Source organism: Vespula vulgaris, chromosome 1, assembly GCF_905475345.1.
Source record: "Vespula vulgaris chromosome 1, iyVesVulg1.1, whole genome shotgun sequence".
Classification (NCBI taxonomy): Eukaryota; Metazoa; Arthropoda; class Insecta; order Hymenoptera; family Vespidae; genus Vespula; species Vespula vulgaris.
This window is the reverse complement of record NC_066586.1, coordinates 1-24,358: the sequence shown is the minus strand read 5'-3', so window position 1 is coordinate 24,358 and position 24,358 is coordinate 1. Positions and strand designations below refer to the sequence as shown.

At 39.4% G+C, this 24,358-nt stretch overlaps 1 protein-coding gene and 1 long non-coding RNA gene across 20 annotated transcripts; both read left to right on the top strand.

Moving 5' to 3' along the window:
• Positions 1 to 133: 133 nt before the first annotated feature.
• On the top strand, positions 134 to 5,319 carry LOC127071962 (cyclin-dependent kinase-like 4). 5 transcript variants are annotated; one of them, XM_051011847.1, is made up of 5 exons: positions 134 to 468; positions 3,037 to 3,226; positions 3,780 to 4,127; positions 4,261 to 4,527; positions 4,650 to 5,319. In XM_051011847.1, the coding sequence occupies exons 1-5, from the start codon at positions 401 to 403 to the stop codon at positions 5,004 to 5,006; spliced, it is 1,230 nt and encodes a 409-aa protein (XP_050867804.1). In that variant the 5' UTR covers positions 134 to 400; the 3' UTR covers positions 5,007 to 5,319. The 5 variants fall into 5 exon arrangements, with proteins under 5 accessions (XP_050867804.1, XP_050867833.1, XP_050867824.1 ...); XM_051011876.1 differs by lacking the exon at positions 134 to 468 and adding an exon at positions 496 to 1,164; XM_051011867.1 differs by lacking the exon at positions 134 to 468 and adding an exon at positions 1,257 to 1,731.
• A 2,932-nt stretch (positions 5,320 to 8,251) lies between these two features.
• LOC127072015 (uncharacterized) lies at positions 8,252 to 19,578 on the top strand. Of its 15 annotated transcripts, none has more exons than XR_007785296.1 (11): positions 8,252 to 8,266; positions 8,936 to 9,273; positions 9,864 to 9,949; positions 10,122 to 10,272; positions 11,053 to 11,132; positions 11,213 to 12,029; positions 12,449 to 12,538; positions 12,717 to 12,802; positions 12,889 to 13,944; positions 14,038 to 17,409; positions 17,749 to 19,578. It is a non-coding gene; the product is annotated as an uncharacterized LOC127072015 (long non-coding RNA). The 15 variants fall into 15 exon arrangements; XR_007785290.1 differs by having other exon boundaries at positions 8,936 to 9,349; XR_007785299.1 differs by lacking the exons at positions 8,252 to 8,266; positions 8,936 to 9,273 and adding an exon at positions 9,594 to 9,760 and having other exon boundaries at positions 12,889 to 13,140; positions 13,251 to 13,944.
• The last annotated feature ends 4,780 nt before the right edge of the window (positions 19,579 to 24,358 follow it).

Here is a 24,358-nt window from a genome sequence, read left to right as displayed (position 1 = left end):
GTGAGCTATTTCATTTTGTCCATTTAGAAATATCGAAAGCGTCTTTGCGTTCTCTTCGAAAATATAGTATAGGTAATCGTAGTAGATATAGTAACTATAGGTAGTAATAATCCAAGGGACAAGTCGATGTTGCGTGCAGTTTAAACGCGAATAGAACTTTTGTTACGGAATATCGATCCCCTCGGGGATGACGTAGTATAGTAAACGGATGGACGTTGACTCGACCAGGTCATCCGGTGAAACCTGTGCTATTGGATTTTGACAGTTTGCAGAATAATTCGACGCAGTCAATAATGTCGACGGGTTTTGGATTGTGTTTTAAACGAATTACAAGGGTATTTCTAATATCAGAACAAAAGAATTTCATTCAAGGCACAAACGTCTTGTGAGTGGCTTTCGCATGGAGAAATGGCTTCAAGATAGTACGCTTTGGCTTTTTGGTAGTACGCTTCCATTGCTACCAAGAAGGTAAATATTTACAGCTCTGCGTCTATACTCACAGTATAGCTGCGACCATGTATAAAGATATCCATTTTATACCGTTCCATCGTATACACGATACACAGATGCGACGTATGGGCATGTACTTACATATACATATATATTTACGTATGTGCACGCGTGCGTGCGTGCGTACGTTACGTATATGTATGCGTGCATCGTGACTCTAATATTATACCTTGATCGATCATACATACACTCTATGTAATACATATATCGGAGGCATGGAAATATTAATGCGATTGATTAATTATTATAACCGCAAAAGCGGTACTTTTAAGAGTTTATTTTAAAACGTGACGTCATTGAATTAATCTTTTGAATATAAAAATATCTTTTCCAATTATTCTTCAGATGTATTTCTTTATGCAAAATCTTTGCCGCTCGATTGCTATTGTTAAAGAAAATATTGTTAAAGTCATTTTTTATTCATCTTTTTTTCTTTCATTGCCATACGGATAGCGGAAAGAAATACTTTTCCCCCTTTTCACGGTCACGGACTAAACATAGGAGCGACTGTAGCGTAATATCGATCGTTAATAATCGTGCGTTCAACGACAAGCCGTGAAACGACATTTCTACACATTAGTGTTACTCAGTATGTTTAGTGGAAAGGAAGGTGTTTCGATCGAAGAGCTCAATGAACACTATTATCGGCCTATTGTACGTAAACATATTTTGATTTAATCCTTGCCCAACCAATCGTTAGTTGTAACAGTTATCTGACACAATGACGTCGTTTCTGTACAGACACGTACAACATATACGATATATATATATATATATATATATATATATATATATATATATATATATATACATTACGAGCGTATCATAGAGAAAAATATTTTGTTGCATACGAATAGATGTTGTAATATTAATGAAATTTCAAATAGACATTTAAGGCGTTATTTCATGTTACTTCATGCGTCTGTTAAAAATCGTCATTTGTTCTTTGAACCAGTCAAAGATATTTTTATGATCGATGGCGTGACGTTATAATAACGCACATAACCTCTTGTGGGCAATGACGGCCCATCGTTCGATTTAATTTACACGTAACATTAGTATAATGTCATTACGATTAGAAAATTACTAAGAGTTTTCAATCTTAGTTCAAAAAGTTTATTATGAAATTCTTTGATATGAAAATTGACATAATTACGCTAACAACGCCGAGATGGTTAATGATCTGAGATTTGCGAATTATGGACAGTTCATACCATTATGGTAAGTTTGCGAATTTTACATTCGTTGATAGATATCAAGTTCTTTTTTTTCTTTCCCTTATAAGCGTCCGCGCGAACACACACACACACACACAAACACATACAGAGCAGACACAGGTTGTTACAATCCATGCAACGATCTACTACTCGTATACCATCACGTAAGATGCAGGATACATTATTCACGGTCTTTCTCCTCCAAGTATTGTACATACTTTTATAAAGAACTTCGCGCAAGCGTAATATTGAAGAATATGGATCCTCTGGTCTAAGGTGAGATCTTGCCGATACCATCGACTTTCCTACGTACGATATCTTTTGGATTGTAATTATACGATTCATTTTATCGCTCCTTTGTTCATACTTAATTTTGTATCTTTTGTTTTTTGCACTTGCTTATTTTTTAATTTTTTCTTTTTATATATTCATAACTATCATATCTTCATATCGTTCGTATGACCAAATCAACATCCTTGAAGAAAAGAGCGCATGCGTCTTGTGCTGTCCAATGGAAAAAGTCAAACGAGCTTGGGGAGAGTTTGACCCTCGGTCATCGGCGAGAATGAAGACAGTGCAGTTTGCATTCTTCACCGACGTAGCATGCTTTTTGCCCAACAGTTTACGTCCTTGCCATGCCTTGCCAAATATAAGAAGTGCGTATCACAAATTTCGCGCGATCTCATACATACATACATCGTATGTACGTACGTACGTACATACATATGTACATACATACATACGTATACATATATGTATGTACATGCATACATACATACATACGCACGCACGCACGCACGCACGCACACACACACTCACACCACATGCATACATACCTATATGAATGTAATTCAAAAGGTTTGTCGTACTTAGCTTATTTCGGTAAACACTTATCAACTGATGAGTTATACATAATGCTATAATGATAGGAGAAATTGAAAATCGAATTAAAAAATTTTAGAATTTTGTACATTATATCGCCATTAGAGTTTAATACACTATATTGCTATTTTATATATCAGCGTCTTTGTATAATACTGCTCCTATGTCCTTAATATTTTTAATAAAAAGATTACATGTATTTTATTTTTCTTTTATGTAAAGTAATGTTACACGTGCGAATGGTGGTGGTAGATCGCTGTGTGGTAAGTAAGAAAAGATTCAAAAGCTACGACCGACGCGACACGGAAGTAGATACAAAAGTTAGACGACGTAAAAACATTGTTTTCAATTGATTACACTTACCAGTTCCCTTGATTTTTTTTCTTATTGTCAAATATAAAATAAGATATCGCGTTTGATTATACAGGTCTCGCGCACCGAGCAAGGCGATGGAGCGTTACGAACGATTGGCACGTCTTGGAGAGGGTAGTTACGGAGTCGTCTTCCAATGTAAAGATCGGCATACTGGAAAATTGGTGGCCGTTAAAAAATTTCAACAAACGGAGGACGATCCTCTCATACGAAAAATTGCGCTTCGGGAGATACGCTTGCTAAAGGTCAGTGCTTTGACCTTCATTATCGTTGTAAGAATGAAAATAGAATGTTTACATTTATGTCGATACGTACAAACGAAACGATTCATATATTCGTACGATCAATAAGAAAACTTATAAAAAATTGTAACAATTGATAACAACTCAAAGTCTCAAGTAGCAAAAAGTATTTCATTTATATTGATGGTAAACACTAGAAAATTGTACATTTTATTCGTATTGAATAAGTTAGAACGGTAGATGATTGAATATAAAAATATATAAACGTTGACTGCGACTTACGAGGAATGGTCAGCGGTCAATACGGAGGTGGTCAATATGTTGGCGTGTGCTGTGTGATATGCGAAGAACCGCTCGCATGCGTCGGTCATTGCTCTTTGTTACGTGGAAGTTTCAATTTTTTGAGAAAATGTTTTCCGTTTTTTTTTTTTTTTTTTTTTTTTTTTGTTAAGCGCACATTTATAAAGACGTGCACTTTTCGTTGAACGTTATATTATTGACGCTATTCATGGCAATTGAGGTGAATCTTATTTACGTATCTACTTTTTTTCTGCAGAATTTGAAACACCCAAATTTGGTGAATCTTTTGGAAGTATTCAGGCGAAAAAGAAAGCTGCATTTGGTATTCGAATACTGCGAACATACACTTTTAAACGAAATGGAGAAATTCCCGTACGGTTGTCCCGATCTCATGATCAAACAGCTTACATGGCAAATTCTTCAAGGTATTGCCTATTGTCACCGACTCGGTTGCGTTCACAGAGATGTCAAGCCAGAGAATATTTTAATTACGGCAGAAGGTGTTGTAAAACTTTGTGATTTTGGATTTGCACGAATGCTTAGTCCTGGAGAAAATTATACGGAATACGTAGCAACGAGATGGTACAGAGCACCAGAATTATTGGTAAATTGTTCTTAAAGAAAATTCAAATCTCTGAGTATTCATAAAGATTTCTCGCAAAGCAAATTTTTTTTAAATTATACAAGTATATTATTAAAACTGATTTTCTAAGCTATTCGTGTTTTCTTTTATACAGGTTGGGGATACTCAATATGGAACTCCCGTAGACGTTTGGGCAATAGGATGTGTATTTGCCGAATTAATACGAGGAGAAGCTCTATGGCCTGGCAAATCGGACGTGGATCAACTTTATTTGATAAGAAGAACTGTAGGCGATCTATTACCAAGGCACATTGCTATATTTCAGCAAAATGAATTCTTTGCTGGTATAACACTTCCATCGCCGCAAAAGCTTGTACCATTTAAGGATGTTTTCCCTGATAGACCTAGTACACTCTTACAGGTAATATTTACAATAAATGCCAATATGTATCGTCTTTATAAACGTAAACAGTCCATATATTGCATCTTATTTATTATAAAAATATATGCTATAAAATATACGCTTTTCATGCTTATCGATAGATTGATTTTTTGGAGAAATGCCTGGATAAAGATCCAAATGTAAGGTGGACGTGCGAGCAACTTCTACAGCATGGATACTTTGAAAATTTTCATTTTAAAATTCCTGATGTGGAATTAGAAGAATTTGAAAAGCTCAAAAAATACAGAGATCGTTCGCGATTAAGTCAGATAAATAGTCATGCGGTCGAAGACCATGGATACCGGACCGATAATTCGAAATACAATCAAATGCTATTACCGCAACTTCCTCAAATGAACGTTGTTGCGCATGGTCAAAATGACAATCGGCCTAAAAGTACGACCATGCAACATCAACAAGGCTTCGATCATCTGCCTACGATAAGAGGCTGCAATTAACATTTTTCGAGATTGTAAAGTATATCTACTTGTGGTTCGTTAGGTATACATATATAATATATTATACATATATACATATTGTCCCATTTCTTTACGGGATCGATGATGATGATGATGACGATGATGACGATGACGATGATGATGATGATGATGATGATGATGATGATGATGATGATGATGATGATGATGATGATGATGATGATGATGATGATGATGATGATGATGATGATGATGATGATGATGATGATGATGATGATGATGATGATGATGATGATGATGATGATGATGATGATGACGACGATGATGATAATGATTATGGTTATTATTGTTATTATTATCATTATCATTATTGTTATTGTTGTTGTTGTTACTATTATTATTATTATTATTATTATTATTATTATTACTATTATTATTATTATTATTATTATTATTATTATTATTATTATTATTATTATTATTGTTGTTGTTGTTGTTGTTGTTGTTGTTATTATAATTATTATTTTATGACAATTTTCTTCAATATATTTAACTATTAAATACATTTAAAAATTACACTTCTCTCTAGAATAGATCCCATCCTGTTATAAATTATGTTATGCCCGCGAAACGTTTAAAACGCGAACGTTTAAATGTGCAGTTTAATACATTTTTTTATGAGACAATAAATATAAAACTCAATATTGTTGAAAAATTAATGTTACATAAGGTTTACGTTTTAGTTAAGATTATGTCTTTATTATTCAACGAATTATAACTAATGAATTAATAATATATACAATATGACAAAATGAAATATAGTAAACAATATTTACTATATCTTATTTTCATCTAATGATAAATCAACAACCGAAATGAACTTACCTTATTAAAGACTTATCATATTGGATCCGTCTCGTATGTTTACTTATGCATACAATAGTAGGAAATACGTATATATCAATTTTAAGATTGATATTACAATGTGCTTCCAACAAGCATTAAATTTTAAGATTGATATTACAATGTGCTTCCAACAAGCATTAATAGAGATGGAAGAACCAAGATAAGAAGCTATGCACGAAACCTTAATTAAAAGAATGTCTTTATCAGATATTATTTTTGAATTTACATATCATATAAGCAAAGTAACAAACATACTTTTGCGCTTCACATCATATTTAAAGTCTCGCCGTAAAATAATAAGCATTGATATCTTTTCAATTTCTTATCAATATTTAATATCTTGCTTTGAGTTATTTAAAATTTAATGAGAAATCTCATTGGATTCATATATACTTATATCCACTTATAATATGATCTTATTCATGATCTTATTCAGGAACAGAGATAGAGAAGAATTCACTGTTACAAGATTTAACTAGATGTGTTACATTCGTAACATAGATATGAATGCATAAGGTAATAATAGTCCTTACTAACTAATCAGTCATATTACTTAATATCAGTATATTCTTTAAGTTGTTCTTTTTTACAGGAATATATATACGTATCTTAACAATGATGTAAAAGATTTTAAGCAATTTAAAAAAAATGATTTTAAATAAATGTATTTTTTTATTATGCATAATACAACAATACAACTATATTACATTATTATAAAAGAAATAACCTAAAATAAAAAGCTGAAAATTGCATAACCAATTTATTCTTTTCATGTGAAAATTTTATATTTGGTATAATTTAATATATCTAACAAAAACAAACAAATAAATATTGATCTGATACTTTTATAATTTACTTTAAACTTAAACTATATCATATACACTGTATACAAAAAGCTGCAGAAGAAAGTACATGATAGTTGCTATCAAATGTATCTAAATTGACAAATTAGTTGAATATGATGAATAAGAATTGGACAAAATCCAAGATTATTAACGCAGAATAAAGTTACGTCTATTAAAGCAATATATATATGTACTTGTTAAGAGTACTTACACGTATAACGTAAGATCTGTATATTTCATATACAATTCGTTAGAATTAATATCTAACTTTTTATATTAGTTGAGATTAAACTACAATTTCTTAAAGATAAACTTACTTGTATACACTGCATATGAAGAATAGCAAAAGAAGGTATATCGTAGTGTTCAAGTTGACAGATTATTTTAATACAATAAATAAGAATCAGACAAAATTTAAGCATATTATTAATATAGAATAGAAGATTACGTTTACATGTAAATGTGATGTACGTATTCATACATATTTTCCATATGAATATCTGCTATTCTTGTAGTTGTGACAACTCATTAATAATATTATAATGTTCGTAGCTTCGTCATTGCAATAATTACAGGTACTTAGTATATATTATCTAATGTAGCACATTTTCAAATATTTTAGTAATAATCTGTTTTATTATTATTCATATTAATAATATACGCTGTACTATTCGCAGAATTTAGTAAACAATCAATAAACGATCGAGAGTATACCCACGACACGACTTTCCACGATCTTGTTAACTACTACTAACGCGTCACACATTTGTCGTTCTTGTAAACAACTTTCTAGACGTTTTCAAACCTCCTCTTCCTCCGTTTATTGCAGTACATCTAGGTTCTCGTTGATTCTTATATAAATACATTCAATCGACATTATTAACAAGTATAACAACATGAGGAATAAAAAATGTTCTCGATGCATCATCGTCAAAATAATTACAGAGAAATTGCATATATTTTCCAACATAAAACATCTTGCAATATACTAATCGATTCCTAAATAAATAATTTCCGATCGACATTATATCATTATTTCACAGATTATATCGTGTAATTAAGGCGACGCAGGTGCATGCATCGCGCGTATCGATTAACCATTATTCACGGTGTAGATGACGTAATTTACAACTTGAGTTTCATTACTAGCATAGCCTTTATCATCCTTAGTGCAGCTATATCCAGTGCCAACTGGATTATCAATGTAAATTATGTTACGAAAAATACTTAAGAAATATAATACTTACATGATGCAAGCGTTGTTAGAATCATTCGTTGTCTAGATAAAACACGTCCAGATAGCTGCTTAGAGGAGCAAATACTGCGTACTAAACGCGTTAGTAAGGACGACGAATGGGGGAAAGTCGTGCCAAAGCCGATCTCTCCGATCGTTCCTCGTTTATTTACAAATATTTTTCACTACAAGACATCCCAAATTCTCCGAATTGTACGACGTATATATACACACGTAGTAATAACAATTTATCATACTCGATTGGTTTTTCTTTCGTTGCTTGCCGGTAACAACAGGTAGAGGAATCTTTATGCTATTATCTATATACTAATGTTATCTTTCTCTTTCTATTAAGATTGTATGTATTTAAAAAGAGGCAAACTTACGTGTGCGTAAGCAACGAGACTTTGCTATAACGACAATTTAAAGGTTTTAAAATTAACCTTATCCTTTACTTTTATGCGTGAATTATCGTCGAGAAAACATCATTTTTGACACGACTTTTTCAAACAAAACGAAGCGCGTATTCGAAAGTTCGGAAGAAACGTATTCTCACTCGAATATTCATCTTTAAAGCGATCTCGTTCGTCAAAATCGTTAAAAAATTATACCTGTATTTATCGTTGGCGTAAACCAACATAAAACAACGAGTAATGGACTGTCAACAAAAACGGAGCTTTGAACGAATCGGATGGTTACTCTCTCTTTCTAAAAGCAGAAACTTCAAAATCAATACTTTCCTCGTACTAACATCTGAAATAATATACATTTATATGAAAAATAATCGTACGCGGGCGCACGAACATTTTCCTTACAAATATATTTTCACGTTTACGAGCTTTATTTCTACAGATATCAAATCGAAATGATTAGTTTTCACAGTTTGATGCAGCAAGATATCCGTTTAGATAGTTTTTAACTTCGTATATCATATTTTTAATGTTTCGATATTTTCACACAAACAGATCGAACCACAACAAACACGCGGGGAAGCCATTGGAAGGATGACGTAATGCGTACGCGCGACGGTCCATAGCCTCCTTCCTGCCGCTTAATCCGCCATTCTGAATTAGTTCGTGGCACGCGTCGCAACCGAGCTTCGTTCGTTCGTTAATTGCAGTTCATTAGAATAGTTTATTTAATGTGTATCATTATTTTATATACCAATCGAATGTCGGAAAAGCGATATCCGCGTGTGAATTTATTAACATCGATCACGCTCAACTACGAAATATGTTCTACTGCGTTCCTTAACCTAACAACCATACAAGCCATCGTTATTTTCGATGATAGAATGCGAGAGGTACGACGTCTGGATTTTCGTCATCAATTTTACTTATTTACAATAATAAATGGCGTTCGACATATAACGACGACTGGTAAGCGTTAGTTGAAAAAGATTATTATTTATCGTCGCAATAGTCGCTACATGAACGTTTAGTTATACAGGCGTCAAATTGAAACGAATAATTTTTACAGTTTGGTGTAACAAGATATCCGTTTAGATACTTTTTAACTTCGTATATCATATTTTTAACGTTGCGATATTTTCATTCAAATAGATCGAAACAACAAGCACGTGGGGAAGCCATTGAAAAGATGACGTAACGCGTACGCGCGACGGTCCATAGCTTCCTTCCTGCCGCCTAATCCGCCATTCCAAATCGTTTCGTGGCACGCGTCGCAACAGAGCTTCGTCCGTTCGTTAATTGCAGTTAATTAGAATAGTTTATTCAACGTGTACCATTATTTTACATACCGATCGAACGTCGAAAAAGCGATATCCGCGGGTAAATTTATTAACATCGATCACGCTCGACTACGAAATATAACTTATTCTACCGCATTCCTTAACCTAACAACCGTACAAGCCATCGTTACTTTTGATTATAGAATGGGAGAGGTACGACGTCTGGATTTTCGTCTTCAATTTTACTTATTTACAATGAGAAATGGTGTTGGACACACGACGACGAGTGGTAAGCATTAGTCGAAAAAGGTTCTTATTTATTATCGCTGTAATCCTTACTCGAACATTTTATCAAATCGTAACGATTAATTTTCATAATTTTATGTAGCAAGATATCCGTTTCGATAGTTTTTAACTTCGTATATCATATTTTTAACGTTTTGATATTTTTATACAAATAGATCGAAACAACAAGCACGCGGGGAAGCCATTGCAAAGCTGACGTAACGCGCATGCTCGACGATACAGCTTCCTTGTTGCCGCTTAATCCGCCATTCTGAATCAGTTCGTGGCACGTGTCCCAACCAAACTTCGTCCTCTCGTTAATTGCAGGTAATCAAAATATTTTATTTAACGTGCACCATTATTTTATATACCGATCGAATGCCGAAAACGCGATTTTTCCGATAAAATTTGTTAACATCGGTCGCGCTCAACTGCGAATCGTAAATTGTACCGCGTTCCTTAACCTAACAACCATACAAGCCATCGTTATTTTCGATGATAGAATGCGAGAGGTACGACGTCTGGATTTTCGTCATCAATTTTACTTATTTACAATAATAAATGGCGTTCGACATATAACGACGACTGGTAAGCGTTAGTTGAAAAAGATTATTTTTTATCGTCGCAATAGTCTCTACATGAACGTTTAGTTATACAGGCGTCAAATTGAAACGAATAATTTTTACAGTTTGGTGTAACAAGATATCCGTTTAGATAGTTTTTAATTTCGTATATCATATTTTTAACGTTTCGATATTCTCATACGAATAGATCGAAACAACAAACGCGGGGAAGCCATTGGAATGATGACGTAACGCGTACGCGCGACGGTCCATAGCTTCCTTCCTGCCGCTTAATCCGCCATTCTAAATTGTCTCGTGCCAAGCGTTGCACTCGAGCTTCGTCCTCTCGTTAATTAGAATTATTAGTTAATTAGAATATTTTATCTAACGTTCACTCAGATTTTATATAGCGACGAATACCAAAAATGCGATTTCCGCGAGTGAATTTATTAATAACGATCACGCTCAATTGCGAAATATAACTTATTCTACTGCGTTCCTTAACCTAACATAATCATCTAAGCCATCGTTCTTTCGATTATAGAATGGAAGAGGTACGATGTCCGGATTATCAATTTTACTTACGTACAATAAGAAGTGATATTCGAAACAGGACGACGAGTGGTGCGTAGTAGTTAAGAAATATTGCTATTGTCACTAATCTTTTCGGGAAAGTTTAGTTAATTCTATATTTACCTTTTCAGGACGTAAATTCTGTGAATTTGTTCGTGAGCGTTAACGATACAGTGTGCCCTGTGTTCCTAGAAAGAAGCAAGATGGATTCGGCTAGAGTTCAACAGAGTAGACGTCTTCCATTTAAGTTTATACATTCATTCTTCGATTAAGCAGTGTTCTTTCAGCGAAACTTCTTTTAGTAATTTGCCGTCAGAGTATATTTTTTGTTCGATTGTACATTTTTTGGGAAGTGCGTTTTATATACGTGGAATAGTTGATAATTCGGAATTCATTCAAATTGATTAACGTTGATGTAACATTTCTTTAATTTTACATTAGTGGATTTTACATGGATTCTTTCAACCTTCATCGTCGTCATGTGATTAATAATCGACATCATCAGGATAGGGAGGAGTTGTGCACGGTCGTCACCGCGCAGTTGAATCTTTCTAGACGCAACCCACTTTTTATCGAGCACTCGTTTATGGTCGAGATTTGTCTCGTACCATTTTCTGTGCATTTACGCTGGTTGCTCTGCCTTCGTCCAGCATTATAAAATAACCGAGGACATTCTACTCTCCTCCTTATTTTTTAGACCTGCTTCAGATGTCGTTAATTGATCTCACGTCGAGGACGATCGATGGGAAAATCTATGTACGCGAACGCGCTTAATCTACATTATTTTAACGAGTCGACGTCCGTCTTGGAATATCACTGCGAAATAAAAATTGTAGACTTTTCGTTGATAGTACATGACAGAACGAATACTGCTTAAATCACGGAGTGGATGTATCATTCGACGGATCGTTTCCTGATTGCTGTAATGCGGTTGACAGTTCTTTAGCCGTAAGATATTTTTGAATTATTCATACTTTTACTGCAGCTGTATTTCGTTTTGTATTCTGCAGTTTATTTTATTGTGGGTTTCTCAGAAAACCGATCTCTTAATTTCATTTTTTTTTCTTTTTTTCAACCATTAATAGTGCACACCTGCACTCTACTTAGATATGATCTTAGAAGAAATTCTACAAGATATTGTATAGAAATGATCTAGGAGAAATATGTAATTGCATGCAGGCTTATGTACATTTTCCTTAAAAATATAGTTTTCACGCTTAGGAGCTTTATTTTGAGAGATATTAAATTGAAACGATTAATTTTCATAGTATGGAGTAGTCGGATATCAATTTAGATAGTTTTTAAATTCGTATATCATATTTTTAATATTCCGATATTTTCGTACAAATGGATCGAAATGTTACAAGCACGTGGGGAAGCCATTGCAAAGGTGGCGTAATGCGCAAGCGCGGCGGTCCACAGCCCCCTTACTGCCTCAGAATCCTCGTTGATTGCAGGTAATTAGAATATTTTATTTAACGTACACTCCTATGTTATATACCGCTAGAATATCGAAAACAATTTTCGCTGGTAAATTTATTAACATCGATCACGCTCAATTACGAAATATAACATATTTTACTACGTTCCTTAACGTAACATAACCATCTAAGTCATCGTTACTTTCAATTATAGAATGGAAGAGGTAGGACGTCCAGATTTTCGTCATCAATTTTACTTATTTACAATAATAAATGGTGTTCGACACACAACAACGACTGGTAAGCGTTAGTTGAAAAAAATAGTTATTTATTGTCACTATAATATTTTCGAGAACGTTTACTTAATTCTATATCTACTTTTTCAGGATGTAGACGTGATTTCTTTCGTTATTGTTGACATTACATCGTGGCTAGTTTTCTTAAAAATAAGCAAGATGAATTTAGTTACATTCGAACAGAATTGACATCTTGACAGTACGAACGCTACTTACATCGTGGAAGGAAGCGTTCCTTGATCTAACAACCAGCTAAGGAATCATTATTTTCGATGATAGAAAGAAAGAAATATAAAGTTCAAAATTTTCGTCATCAGTTTTACTTATCTATGATAAGCAATGGTATTGGACACAGGACGACAACTGATAAGCAATAGTTGACATATATTATTATTTATTTTCACGTTACCCTTTACGATAACGTTTAGCTAATTCTACATTTATTTTTTCAGGTTATAGGCATTGCGATTTCGTCCGTTATTGTTAACAATGCATCGTGGCCCGTGTTCCTTGAAATAAGCATGGTGAATTTAGTTACAGTCGAACAGAATTGACATCTGTTTACACATTCATTCTTCGATTAAACAGTGTTCTGTTAACGATACTTTTACATCCGAGTATATTTTTCTTCCGATTACATTTTTCATTTAATATACATCGAGTAGCTGATAATTCAAAGTTTATTCAAGTTGGATAACGTTATCGTAACTTCATTCCTTTAATCGATGAAAAAATCTATTTAAGCGAACGCGTCTTAAATAACACTATTTCAACGAATCATATGGTCTCTCTTGAAATATCGCTGCGAAATAGAAACGATAGGCTTTTCGTCGATAGTATACGACAGAACGAACACTGTTTAAATCGAAATATATGTGTTAATTGGGTCGTGGATTCCCGGATAGCAGTTCCTAAGTATCACGCTCGTTAGAGCAAGATGGTTCTTTATTCTCTTGTCTGATGAGGAATACTTAACATTTTGATATTTTTATTATAACACTATTTTTATTAACTTTGTTAATTTTTTTTTTTTTTTTTTTTCTTTTAGGAAGCCTATGTTGTAATTTCGTTCTACTGTTTGGATACGGATAAAAGAACAATTCAACGCTCTAGTTGGAAATGGTCTTTGTAAAATTGCGACTCAGGGTTAGCATTGTTTAATGATATTTTAGTATTTTTTATCGCCATGTACTTTATTATAGGTTTCAATACTGCATTTTTATTATTTTCCTAAAATAGGAAAGCCTCCTTCCTCTAGGATCTATCATGAATATGAAGATGAGAAAGGAAAGGAAAGGAGCCAGGAAGATGCGATGGAAGCAATAACGAAGGATGGAATCTTGAAGAATCTTCCATTGGATTAAAATCAGCAGGAAAACAACGCTTCCTTCATTTTACCGAACCGAAAGAAGACTCGCCTCTCCTTCGTGCGTATTGCTTCTTTAAATCTGCTTAAGCTCCAACGTTCTACGTAATTCTCGGCGATTTTGCGCACCCCTAAGCGTTTCTGCGTGACACCCTAAGCGATCCTGCGATACCCTAAGCGTTTCTGCGATACCCTGAGCGTTTCTGCGATACCCTGAGCGTTTCTGCGATACCCTGAGCGTTTCTGCGATACCCTGAGCGTTTCTGCGATACCCTGAGCGTTTCTGCGACTCCCTGAGGGTTTCTGCGACACCCTGAGCGTTTCTGCGACACCCTGAGCGTTTCTGCGACACCCTGAGCGTTTCTGCGACACCCTGAGCGTTTCTGCGACACCCCCGAGCGTTTCTGCGACACCCCCGAGCGTTTCTGCGACACCCCCGAGCGTTTCTGCGACACCCCCGAGCGTTTCTGCGACACCCCGAGCGTTTCTGCGACACTACCTTGAGCGTACCTTGGATACCCTAAGCGATCTTGCATGATACCCTGAGCGTTTCTGCGACACCCTCAGCGTACCTGCGCAATCCCTAACGTCGTATTCTGTTCAATTCTCAGCGTTTTGCGTAACCACCAGCATTTCAAACGATTCCCCTGCTTTAGTCTTGCGCATAATTGCGATGTTTTACGAAAAATTACAAGATAGAAACAAATTTGTTAGAATCATTGTTATAATATTGTTGGAGTTTATAGAGCGTTGAAAAAATGAAACTTCAATTGGAAGGTAGTACATCAGTTGATTTTTTCTTTCCGGAATGTTAACATAAAATTGTTTTATACTTCACAAGATATTACGTGCGGTGCAACGTTTAAGCGGTTGTATTATTGTTTAAATCTTATTTTATATCGACCAATCGTATATTATAGATTCTTTAAATAATTGTAAAGTGATAGAAAGCATACATAAACTTGGGTGCGTTAAGAAAACTATTATTTAAGTATAATTTTATATCGAACAAACGTATATTGTAAACCGTTTAAATAATTGTATAGTGATAAGAAGCGTATATAAACAATGGTGCGTTGAGAAAAATATTTAAATATAATTTTAACTCGAGTAAACGTATAGTATAGAATGTTCAAATAATTAGTTAAACTAATAGAAAGTATACATAAATTCTGATGCGTTGAGAGAATTATCGTTTAATTATAATTTTATACCGAACAAACGTATATTGTAAAATTGTTTAAATAATTGTAAAGTGATAGAAAGCATACATAAATTTGATGCGTTAAGAGAATTTTAGACCACCGTTGGGCGTATCGAAAACCGTCGTCCAGTATTTATCCGTAACAACAAACATCTTTTTAGACAATTCTTAGGATATCGCGTGACCCCAGCTTCGCGAATAATTGAAATGCTCATATACTAAAAAAGAAAAAATATTTTTATCATTGTAATAAGAAAGCGTCGAAAAAAAAGGAAGGCAGTATGTAAGCAGATTTCTGTTCTGCGAAACGTTCGATTAAAATTATTTTCTACGTACTACGAGCGGTATAAAGCTTGAGCGGCGGGGTTGTATTCTGTAAATATTAGTTTGATACTACCGAGCGTACATATGTAGCGTACATTGCTTAAATGATTGTAAAACGACAAAAAATAAAAATGATCTAGGTTTAGCGCGGTTCAACGCGGTCCAACGCGTGTACCGGAAATTTTAGGGCATGGTAGAGCGTTTCAACTACCGTGAATCCATTCGTGCGTAATTAAGCGTGTTGCGTAATTCCGAACAGATTGGCGTAACCCTTAGAAATATTGCGTAAACCCCTAACCCTTATTTAGGTAAATTCTCTGGCTCTGCCAGACGCAACGCAGCGATTTCGCCCACTACGTGGTTTGGCGTAAGTATCCATTTGGCAAGGTATGGTTTTTTTTACACGTAAGTCCTATCGATTTTTCGCAACGTCCGACGTGGACACCCAGAGTTTTGTCTTTTTCAGGTTATCTGCAACCTCGGAGTTATTTATTTACCTACATACTATCGAGATTACTGAAGCGATGGTATTTTTTTTGCATAATGTTAAGGGCATTGCGTCGTTTTGAACGAATGCGCGTAATCAGTAGTTTCTTTTTTTTTTTTTTGTATGAAGCCCACCGTATCTATATAATCCTTACAAATTTTGTGTAAACCTTTGCGTGTATTCAGCCGAACTTCTGTGGTCTAACTTCGGTGTAATCCAGACGCGACCCAACGATTTGCAGTAAGTATTTTTCTCACTTAATGCCTTTATGTTCGTTCCGTAATTCTACGCGTGTTGCGTAAATTGCATAGTATCTGCAACCCGCAGCTCATTTTCCTAGGTACCAGCGAAGTTATTTAAACTGCGGCATTTTTTTTTCATAGTTCGGGATATTTTCGTTTTATCCGAAGAATCCGCGTTTTTATATAGCCTAACGTCTCTGTGTAAACCATGGCGTGTATTTAGCTTCATTTTAGCGTGTCTACTTAACTCTAACGTTTCCACATTATCACTTAGTTATCGACCATATTTTTTTTTTTTTAACGTGATCTCTATTCGTCCCGTAATTCTTCGCGTATATAGTAATTTGGAGGGTATTTAGAGCCCTAGCTTATTTTCCATGATACTGGATGGGTTACTTACGCGACAGAATATTTGCATAGTCCCAGGGGTACTTCCGATGAATCGTTGCAATCTCCAACTTCTTTACAACGCCAAGCGATTTTGCGAAACCTTTGCACGATTTGAAAGCCCTAGTGTAACGTAGCGTAACGTATTTTTATATAACGATCCCGAGATTTGTCGAAAGTACTTTTTTCTTTTTTCATAATGCTTGTCGGAGGTTTTTCTTTTTGACATTCTTAACAGCTGCGTTATTCGTAGAATACTCTAAGCAGCTTATTTTCGTAGATACTAGCTAGGTTATTGAAACGACAGCATTTTTCTTTTTTCTTTTTTATAATTCGTAGGGCACTCGTTAGATCCGACGAATCTGCGTAAATACTAGGGTTTTACTCGTAGATGACCGTGTACTTTCATGTGTATCTGCAACTATCAGCTTATTAATCGAAGATATTACCGAGGTTATATGATCGACTGCATTTATTTTGCATAATCTGTGGGGCACTCGCGTTATTTCCGAAGAATCTGCGTAAATACTAGGGTTTTCAGGAAATGCAGCGTTTCTGTGTAATCCTTGTAGATTTGGCGTCGGTAATAGGGCGTATTTAGGTAGCCTCCGAGAATGCGGCGTAATCCGATTGTTTCCGCATTACCACCCTGTGATTTCGCGTAAGTACTTGCCTTTGTACGTAATACTTGTGTAAATTCCTGTCGGTTTTCGATAACTCGTAGATGACCGTGTAGTTCCCGTGTATTTACAACTGTCGGCTTATTAATCGAAGATATTACCGAGGTTATATGATCGACTGCATTTTTTTTTTTTTTTTTCATAATCTGAGGGGCACTCGCGTTATTTCCGACGAATCTGCGTAAATACTAGGGTTTTCAGGAAATGCAGCGTTTCTGTGCAATCCTTGTAGATTTGGCGTCGGTAATAGGGCGTATTAGGTAGCCTCCGAGAATGCGGCGTAATCCGATTGTTTCCGCGTTACCACCCTGTGATTTCGCGTAAGTACTTGCATTTATACGTAATACTTGTGTAAATTCCTGTCGGTTTTCGATAACTCGTGGATGACCGTGTAGTTCCCGTGTATTTACAACTGTCGGCTTATTAATCGAAGATATTACCGAGGTTATATGATCGACTGCATTTTTTTTGCATAATCTGTGGGGCACTCGCGTTATTTCCGAAGAATCTGCGTAAATACTAGGGTTTTCAGGAAATGCAGCGTTTCTGTGTAATCCTTGTAGATTTGGCGTCGGTAATAGGGCGTATTTAGGTAGCCTCGGAGAATGCGGCGTAATCCGATTGTTTCCGCATTACCACCCTGTGATTTCGCGTAAGTACTTGCCTTTGTACGTAATACTTGTGTAAATTCCTGTCGGTTTTCGATAACTCGTAGATGACCGTGTAGTTCCCGTGTATTTACAACTGTCGGCTTATTAATCGAAGATATTACCGAGGTTATATGATCGACTGCATTTTTTTTTTTGCATAATCTGAGGGGCACTCGCGTTATTTCCGACGAATCTGCGTAAATACTAGGGTTTTCAGGAAATGCAGCGTTTCTGTGTAATCCTTGTAGATTTGGCGTCGGTAATAGGGCGTATTTAGGTGGCCTCCGAGAATGCGGCGTAATCTGATTCTTTCCGCATTACCACCCTGTGATTTCGCGTAAGTACTTGCCTTTGTACGTAATACTTGTGTAAATTCCTGTCGGTTTTCGATAACTCGTAGATGACCGTGTAGTTCCCGTGTATTTACAACTGTCGGCTTATTAATCGAAGATATTACCGAGGTTATTTTATCGACTGCATTTTTTTTTTGCATAATCCGCGGGGCACTCGTTATATCCGACGAATTTGCGTAACTACTAGCATTTTCATAAAGTCCGGCATTTCTGCGTAACCTACAGATTTTACAAAAATCTAAGTACGCAATCTACAGCGTGGGACATAACCCCACTGTCTTCGCTTTACCATCCGGTGATTAGAAGTATTTGTCCGTTTTCTTTTTAGGTAATCCCTCGGTTTTTCAATAATTCCTAACGTACCGACGTAGTTCCTAGGTTTATCAGCAATACCCAGGTTATTTTCTTAGATACTAGCGAGGTTACTTAAACGACATTTTTGGCCTCCGAGCTTTCTCCGTAATCTCATTTTTTTCCGCATAACCATCTCGTGATTTCGCTCAAGTATATTGTTTTTCCGTAATGGATGTCGATTTTTCCTAACTCCTAGATGATCGTGTAATTTCCAGGATATCTGTAACGATCAGCTTATTAATTCTAGATATTAACGAGGTTATTTAGTCGATAGCATTTTTGAATAGTCCCTGAGGCGGTTGCATTATTTACGTAGACTATACGAACTACCAGCATCTTTATAAAGCTCATCGTTTCTGGGTAACCCTTACAGATTTTGGCTTATCCGACTGGCGATTTGAAGTAAGTATTTGTGCTTTATTTTTTATTCTTATGTAATATCTGTCTTCAATAATTACTAATATACCGACGTAATTTCTAGGTTATCCGTCGAACCCATCTTATTTCCCTAGATTCTAGAGAGGTTACTTAAACGACAACATCGTTGCATAATCCCAGGGGCATATTCGTTATTTCCTACGAATCAAGTAACGACCAGCGTCTTCATAAAGTGCAGCATTTCTGTATATCCTCATAGATTTGTCGTCAATCCTAGAACGTATTTAGGTGGCCTCCGAGCGTCAGGCGTAACGTCATAGTGTCCGCATAAGCGAATAAATTTGTTTTTACCTAACGCTTGTCAAAATGCTTGTCAATTTTGCATAATTCCTAGATGTCCGTGTAATTTCCACGGTATCTTCATCCACCAACTTACTAATCCTAGATATTAACGTAGTTATTTAATAAACAGCAATTAGCATAGTCCGTGGGGCGTTTGCGTTATTATCGAAAAATCGGCGTAACCACCAGCATTTCCATAAAGCTCGTTTCTATGTAACCCTTACAAATTTTGCAAAAATTCTAGTACGTATTATGGTGGTTTACAGTGGTTCGACGTAATTCCACAGTAATCGCATAAAAACCATTCAGTGATATGAAGTAATTATTTTTCTTATGTTCCTCTCTCTTAGGTAATCGATTGGTTTTTCCTGTTTATCTGTAATGCCCAGCTTATTTTTCTAAATATTACGTAGAATCGATAAATGACAACATATTTGCATAATCCCAGGGGCACCGCCATATGGGTGTGAACGTAAGTGTGTACGTACGAATGAGAGCGTAGAGTGCCTCTACCGGCCATTTTCTAAAACAGGTAGCAGGCCTCCGTAATATCCGTGTAATCACTCTCAGACTGATTTTAGTGTCTAATATTTGTTTCATTTTATTGTATACTATTTGCCTGATTTTATTGTATAATATTTGTCTCATTTTAATATATACTATTTGTTTAATTTTATTGCATGATATTTGTGTGATTTTATTATATAATATTAAACAGAGGAGAAACTATAAGTAGACATCAGAATTTGAATGTTTGTGATTGATCATTTATACGACGCCTTTGAATAATCGTCTAAAAAGAAAACGGTTACATCAAGCTTGCGTCTTTATTGAATAAGAGACACGATTGAGCTTCGATGACATTCCGCCTGCAGTACGTCTGATTTGCGTTCAGTATTCTATCAGACTTCCTTCTGTTCCATGTTAAATTATGCGGCATAAGCTGTGGAAAGATTGTAAAAGAGACGTATAAGAACTGTATGAGAGTTGTGCAAAAGTTGTGTGAGATGTCCAAAATGTGTGTAAAAGTTGTGTGAGACTTACATAAAAGGTGCGTACAACTTGTGAGAAAATTCTATAAAAGTTGTAGAAAAAGTATTATCTGAAGGTTGTGTGTGAGGTTGTGTCTGAGGTTGTGTCTGAAGGTTGTGTTTGAAGGTTGGGTCTGAGGTTGTGTCTGCAGGTTGTGTCTGAAGGTAGTGTCTGATGGTTGGGTCTGTGGTTGCGTCTGAAGGTTGTGTCCGAAGGTTGCGTCCGAAGGTTGTGTCTGAAGGTAGTGTCTGAAGGTTGGGTCTGAGGTTGCGTCTGAAGGTTGTGTCCGAAGGTTGCGTCCGAAGGTTGTGTCTGAAGGTTGGGTCTGAGGTTGCGTCTGAAGGTTGTGTCCGAAGGTTGCGTCCGAAGGTTGTGTCTGAAGGTTGTGTCTGAAGGTTGTGTCCGAGGTTGTGTCTGAAGGTTGTGTCTGAAGGTTGTGTCCGAGGTTGTGTCTGAAGGTTGTGTCCGGGGTTGCGTCTGGGTTGCGTCTGGGTTGCGTCTGGGTTGCGTCTGGGTTGCGTCTGGGTTGCGTCTGGGTTGCGTCTGGGTTGCGTCTGGGTTGCGTCTGGGTTGCGTCTGGGTTGCGTCTGGGTTGCGTCTGGGTTGCGTCTGGGTTGCGTCTGGGTTGCGTCTGGGTTGCGTCTGGGTTGCGTCTGGGTTGCGTCTGGGTTGCGTCTGGGTTGCGTCTGGGTTGCGTCTGGGTTGCGTCTGGGTTGCGTCTGGGTTGCGTCTGGGTTGCGTCTGGGTTGCGTCTGGGTTGCGTCTGGGTTGCGTCTGGGTTGCGTCTGGGTTGCGTCTGGGTTGCGTCTGGGTTGCGTCTGGGTTGCGTCTGGGTTGCGTCTGGGTTGCGTCTGGGTTGCGTCTGGGTTGCGTCTGGGTTGCGTCTGGGTTGCGTCTGGGTTGCGTCTGGGTTGCGTCTGGGTTGCGTCTGGGTTGCGTCTGGGTTGCGTCTGGGTTGCGTCTGGGTTGCGTCTGGGTTGCGTCTGGGTTGCGTCTGGGTTGCGTCTGGGTTGCGTCTGGGTTGCGTCTGGGTTGCGTCTGGGTTGCGTCTGGGTTGCGTCTGGGTTGCGTCTGGGTTGCGTCTGGGTTGCGTCTGGGTTGCGTCTGGGTTGCGTCTGGGTTGCGTCTGGGTTGCGTCTGGGTTGCGTCTGGGTTGCGTCTGGGTTGCGTCTGGGTTGCGTCTGGGTTGCGTCTGGGTTGCGTCTGGGTTGCGTCTGGGTTGCGTCTGGGTTGCGTCTGGGTTGCGTCTGGGTTGCGTCTGGGTTGCGTCTGGGTTGCGTCTGGGTTGCGTCTGGGTTGCGTCTGGGTTGCGTCTGGGTTGCGTCTGGGTTGCGTCTGGGTTGCGTCTGGGTTGCGTCTGGGTTGCGTCTGGGTTGCGTCTGGGTTGCGTCTGGGTTGCGTCTGGGTTGCGTCTGGGTTGCGTCTGGGTTGCGTCTGGGTTGCGTCTGGGTTGCGTCTGGGTTGCGTCTGGGTTGCGTCTGGGTTGCGTCTGGGTTGCGTCTGGGTTGCGTCTGGGTTGCGTCTGGGTTGCGTCTGGGTTGCGTCTGGGTTGCGTCTGGGTTGCGTCTGGGTTGCGTCTGGGTTGCGTCTGGGTTGCGTCTGGGTTGCGTCTGGGTTGCGTCTGGGTTGCGTCTGGGTTGCGTCTGGGTTGCGTCTGGGTTGCGTCTGGGTTGCGTCTGGGTTGCGTCTGGGTTGCGTCTGGGTTGCGTCTGGGTTGCGTCTGGGTTGCGTCTGGGTTGCGTCTGGGTTGCGTCTGGGTTGCGTCTGGGTTGCGTCTGGGTTGCGTCTGGGTTGCGTCTGGGTTGCGTCTGGGTTGCGTCTGGGTTGCGTCTGGGTTGCGTCTGGGTTGCGTCTGGGTTGCGTCTGGGTTGCGTCTGGGTTGCGTCTGGGTTGCGTCTGGGTTGCGTCTGGGTTGCGTCTGGGTTGCGTCTGGGTTGCGTCTGGGTTGCGTCTGGGTTGCGTCTGGGTTGCGTCTGGGTTGCGTCTGGGTTGCGTCTGGGTTGCGTCTGGGTTGCGTCTGGGTTGCGTCTGGGTTGCGTCTGGGTTGCGTCTGGGTTGCGTCTGGGTTGCGTCTGGGTTGCGTCTGGGTTGCGTCTGGGTTGCGTCTGGGTTGCGTCTGGGTTGCGTCTGGGTTGCGTCTGGGTTGCGTCTGGGTTGCGTCTGGGTTGCGTCTGGGTTGCGTCTGGGTTGCGTCTGGGTTGCGTCTGGGTTGCGTCTGGGTTGCGTCTGGGTTGCGTCTGGGTTGCGTCTGGGTTGCGTCTGGGTTGCGTCTGGGTTGCGTCTGGGTTGCGTCTGGGTTGCGTCTGGGTTGCGTCTGGGTTGCGTCTGGGTTGCGTCTGGGTTGCGTCTGGGTTGCGTCTGGGTTGCGTCTGGGTTGCGTCTGGGTTGCGTCTGGGTTGCGTCTGGGTTGCGTCTGGGTTGCGTCTGGGTTGCGTCTGGGTTGCGTCTGGGTTGCGTCTGGGTTGCGTCTGGGTTGCGTCTGGGTTGCGTCTGGGTTGCGTCTGGGTTGCGTCTGGGTTGCGTCTGGGTTGCGTCTGGGTTGCGTCTGGGTTGCGTCTGGGTTGCGTCTGGGTTGCGTCTGGGTTGCGTCTGGGTTGCGTCTGGGTTGCGTCTGGGTTGCGTCTGGGTTGCGTCGTCTGGGTTGCGTCTGGGTTGCGTCTGGGTTGCGTCTGGGTTGCGTCTGGGTTGCGTCTGGGTTGCGTCTGGGTTGCGTCTGGGTTGCGTCTGGGTTGCGTCTGGGTTGCGTCTGGGTTGCGTCTGGGTTGCGTCTGGGTTGCGTCTGGGTTGCGTCTGGGTTGCGTCTGGGTTGCGTCTGGGTTGCGTCTGGGTTGCGTCTGGGTTGCGTCTGGGTTGCGTCTGGGTTGCGTCTGGGTTGCGTCTGGGTTGCGTCTGGGTTGCGTCTGGGTTGCGTCTGGGTTGCGTCTGGGTTGCGTCTGGGTTGCGTCTGGGTTGCGTCTGGGTTGCGTCTGGGTTGCGTCTGGGTTGCGTCTGGGTTGCGTCTGGGTTGCGTCTGGGTTGCGTCTGGGTTGCGTCTGGGTTGCGTCTGGGTTGCGTCTGGGTTGCGTCTGGGTTGCGTCTGGGTTGCGTCTGGGTTGCGTCTGGGTTGCGTCTGGGTTGCGTCTGGGTTGCGTCTGGGTTGCGTCTGGGTTGCGTCTGGGTTGCGTCTGGGTTGCGTCTGGGTTGCGTCTGGGTTGCGTCTGGGTTGCGTCTGGGTTGCGTCTGGGTTGCGTCTGGGTTGCGTCTGGGTTGCGTCTGGGTTGCGTCTGGGTTGCGTCTGGGTTGCGTCTGGGTTGCGTCTGGGTTGCGTCTGGGTTGCGTCTGGGTTGCGTCTGGGTTGCGTCTGGGTTGCGTCTGGGTTGCGTCTGGGTTGCGTCTGGGTTGCGTCTGGGTTGCGTCTGGGTTGCGTCTGGGTTGCGTCTGGGTTGCGTCTGGGTTGCGTCTGGGTTGCGTCTGGGTTGCGTCTGGGTTGCGTCTGGGTTGCGTCTGGGTTGCGTCTGGGTTGCGTCTGGGTTGCGTCTGGGTTGCGTCTGGGTTGCGTCTGGGTTGCGTCTGGGTTGCGTCTGGGTTGCGTCTGGGTTGCGTCTGGGTTGCGTCTGGGTTGCGTCTGGGTTGCGTCTGGGTTGCGTCTGGGTTGCGTCTGGGTTGCGTCTGGGTTGCGTCTGGGTTGCGTCTGGGTTGCGTCTGGGTTGCGTCTGGGTTGCGTCTGGGTTGCGTCTGGGTTGCGTCTGGGTTGCGTCTGGGTTGCGTCTGGGTTGCGTCTG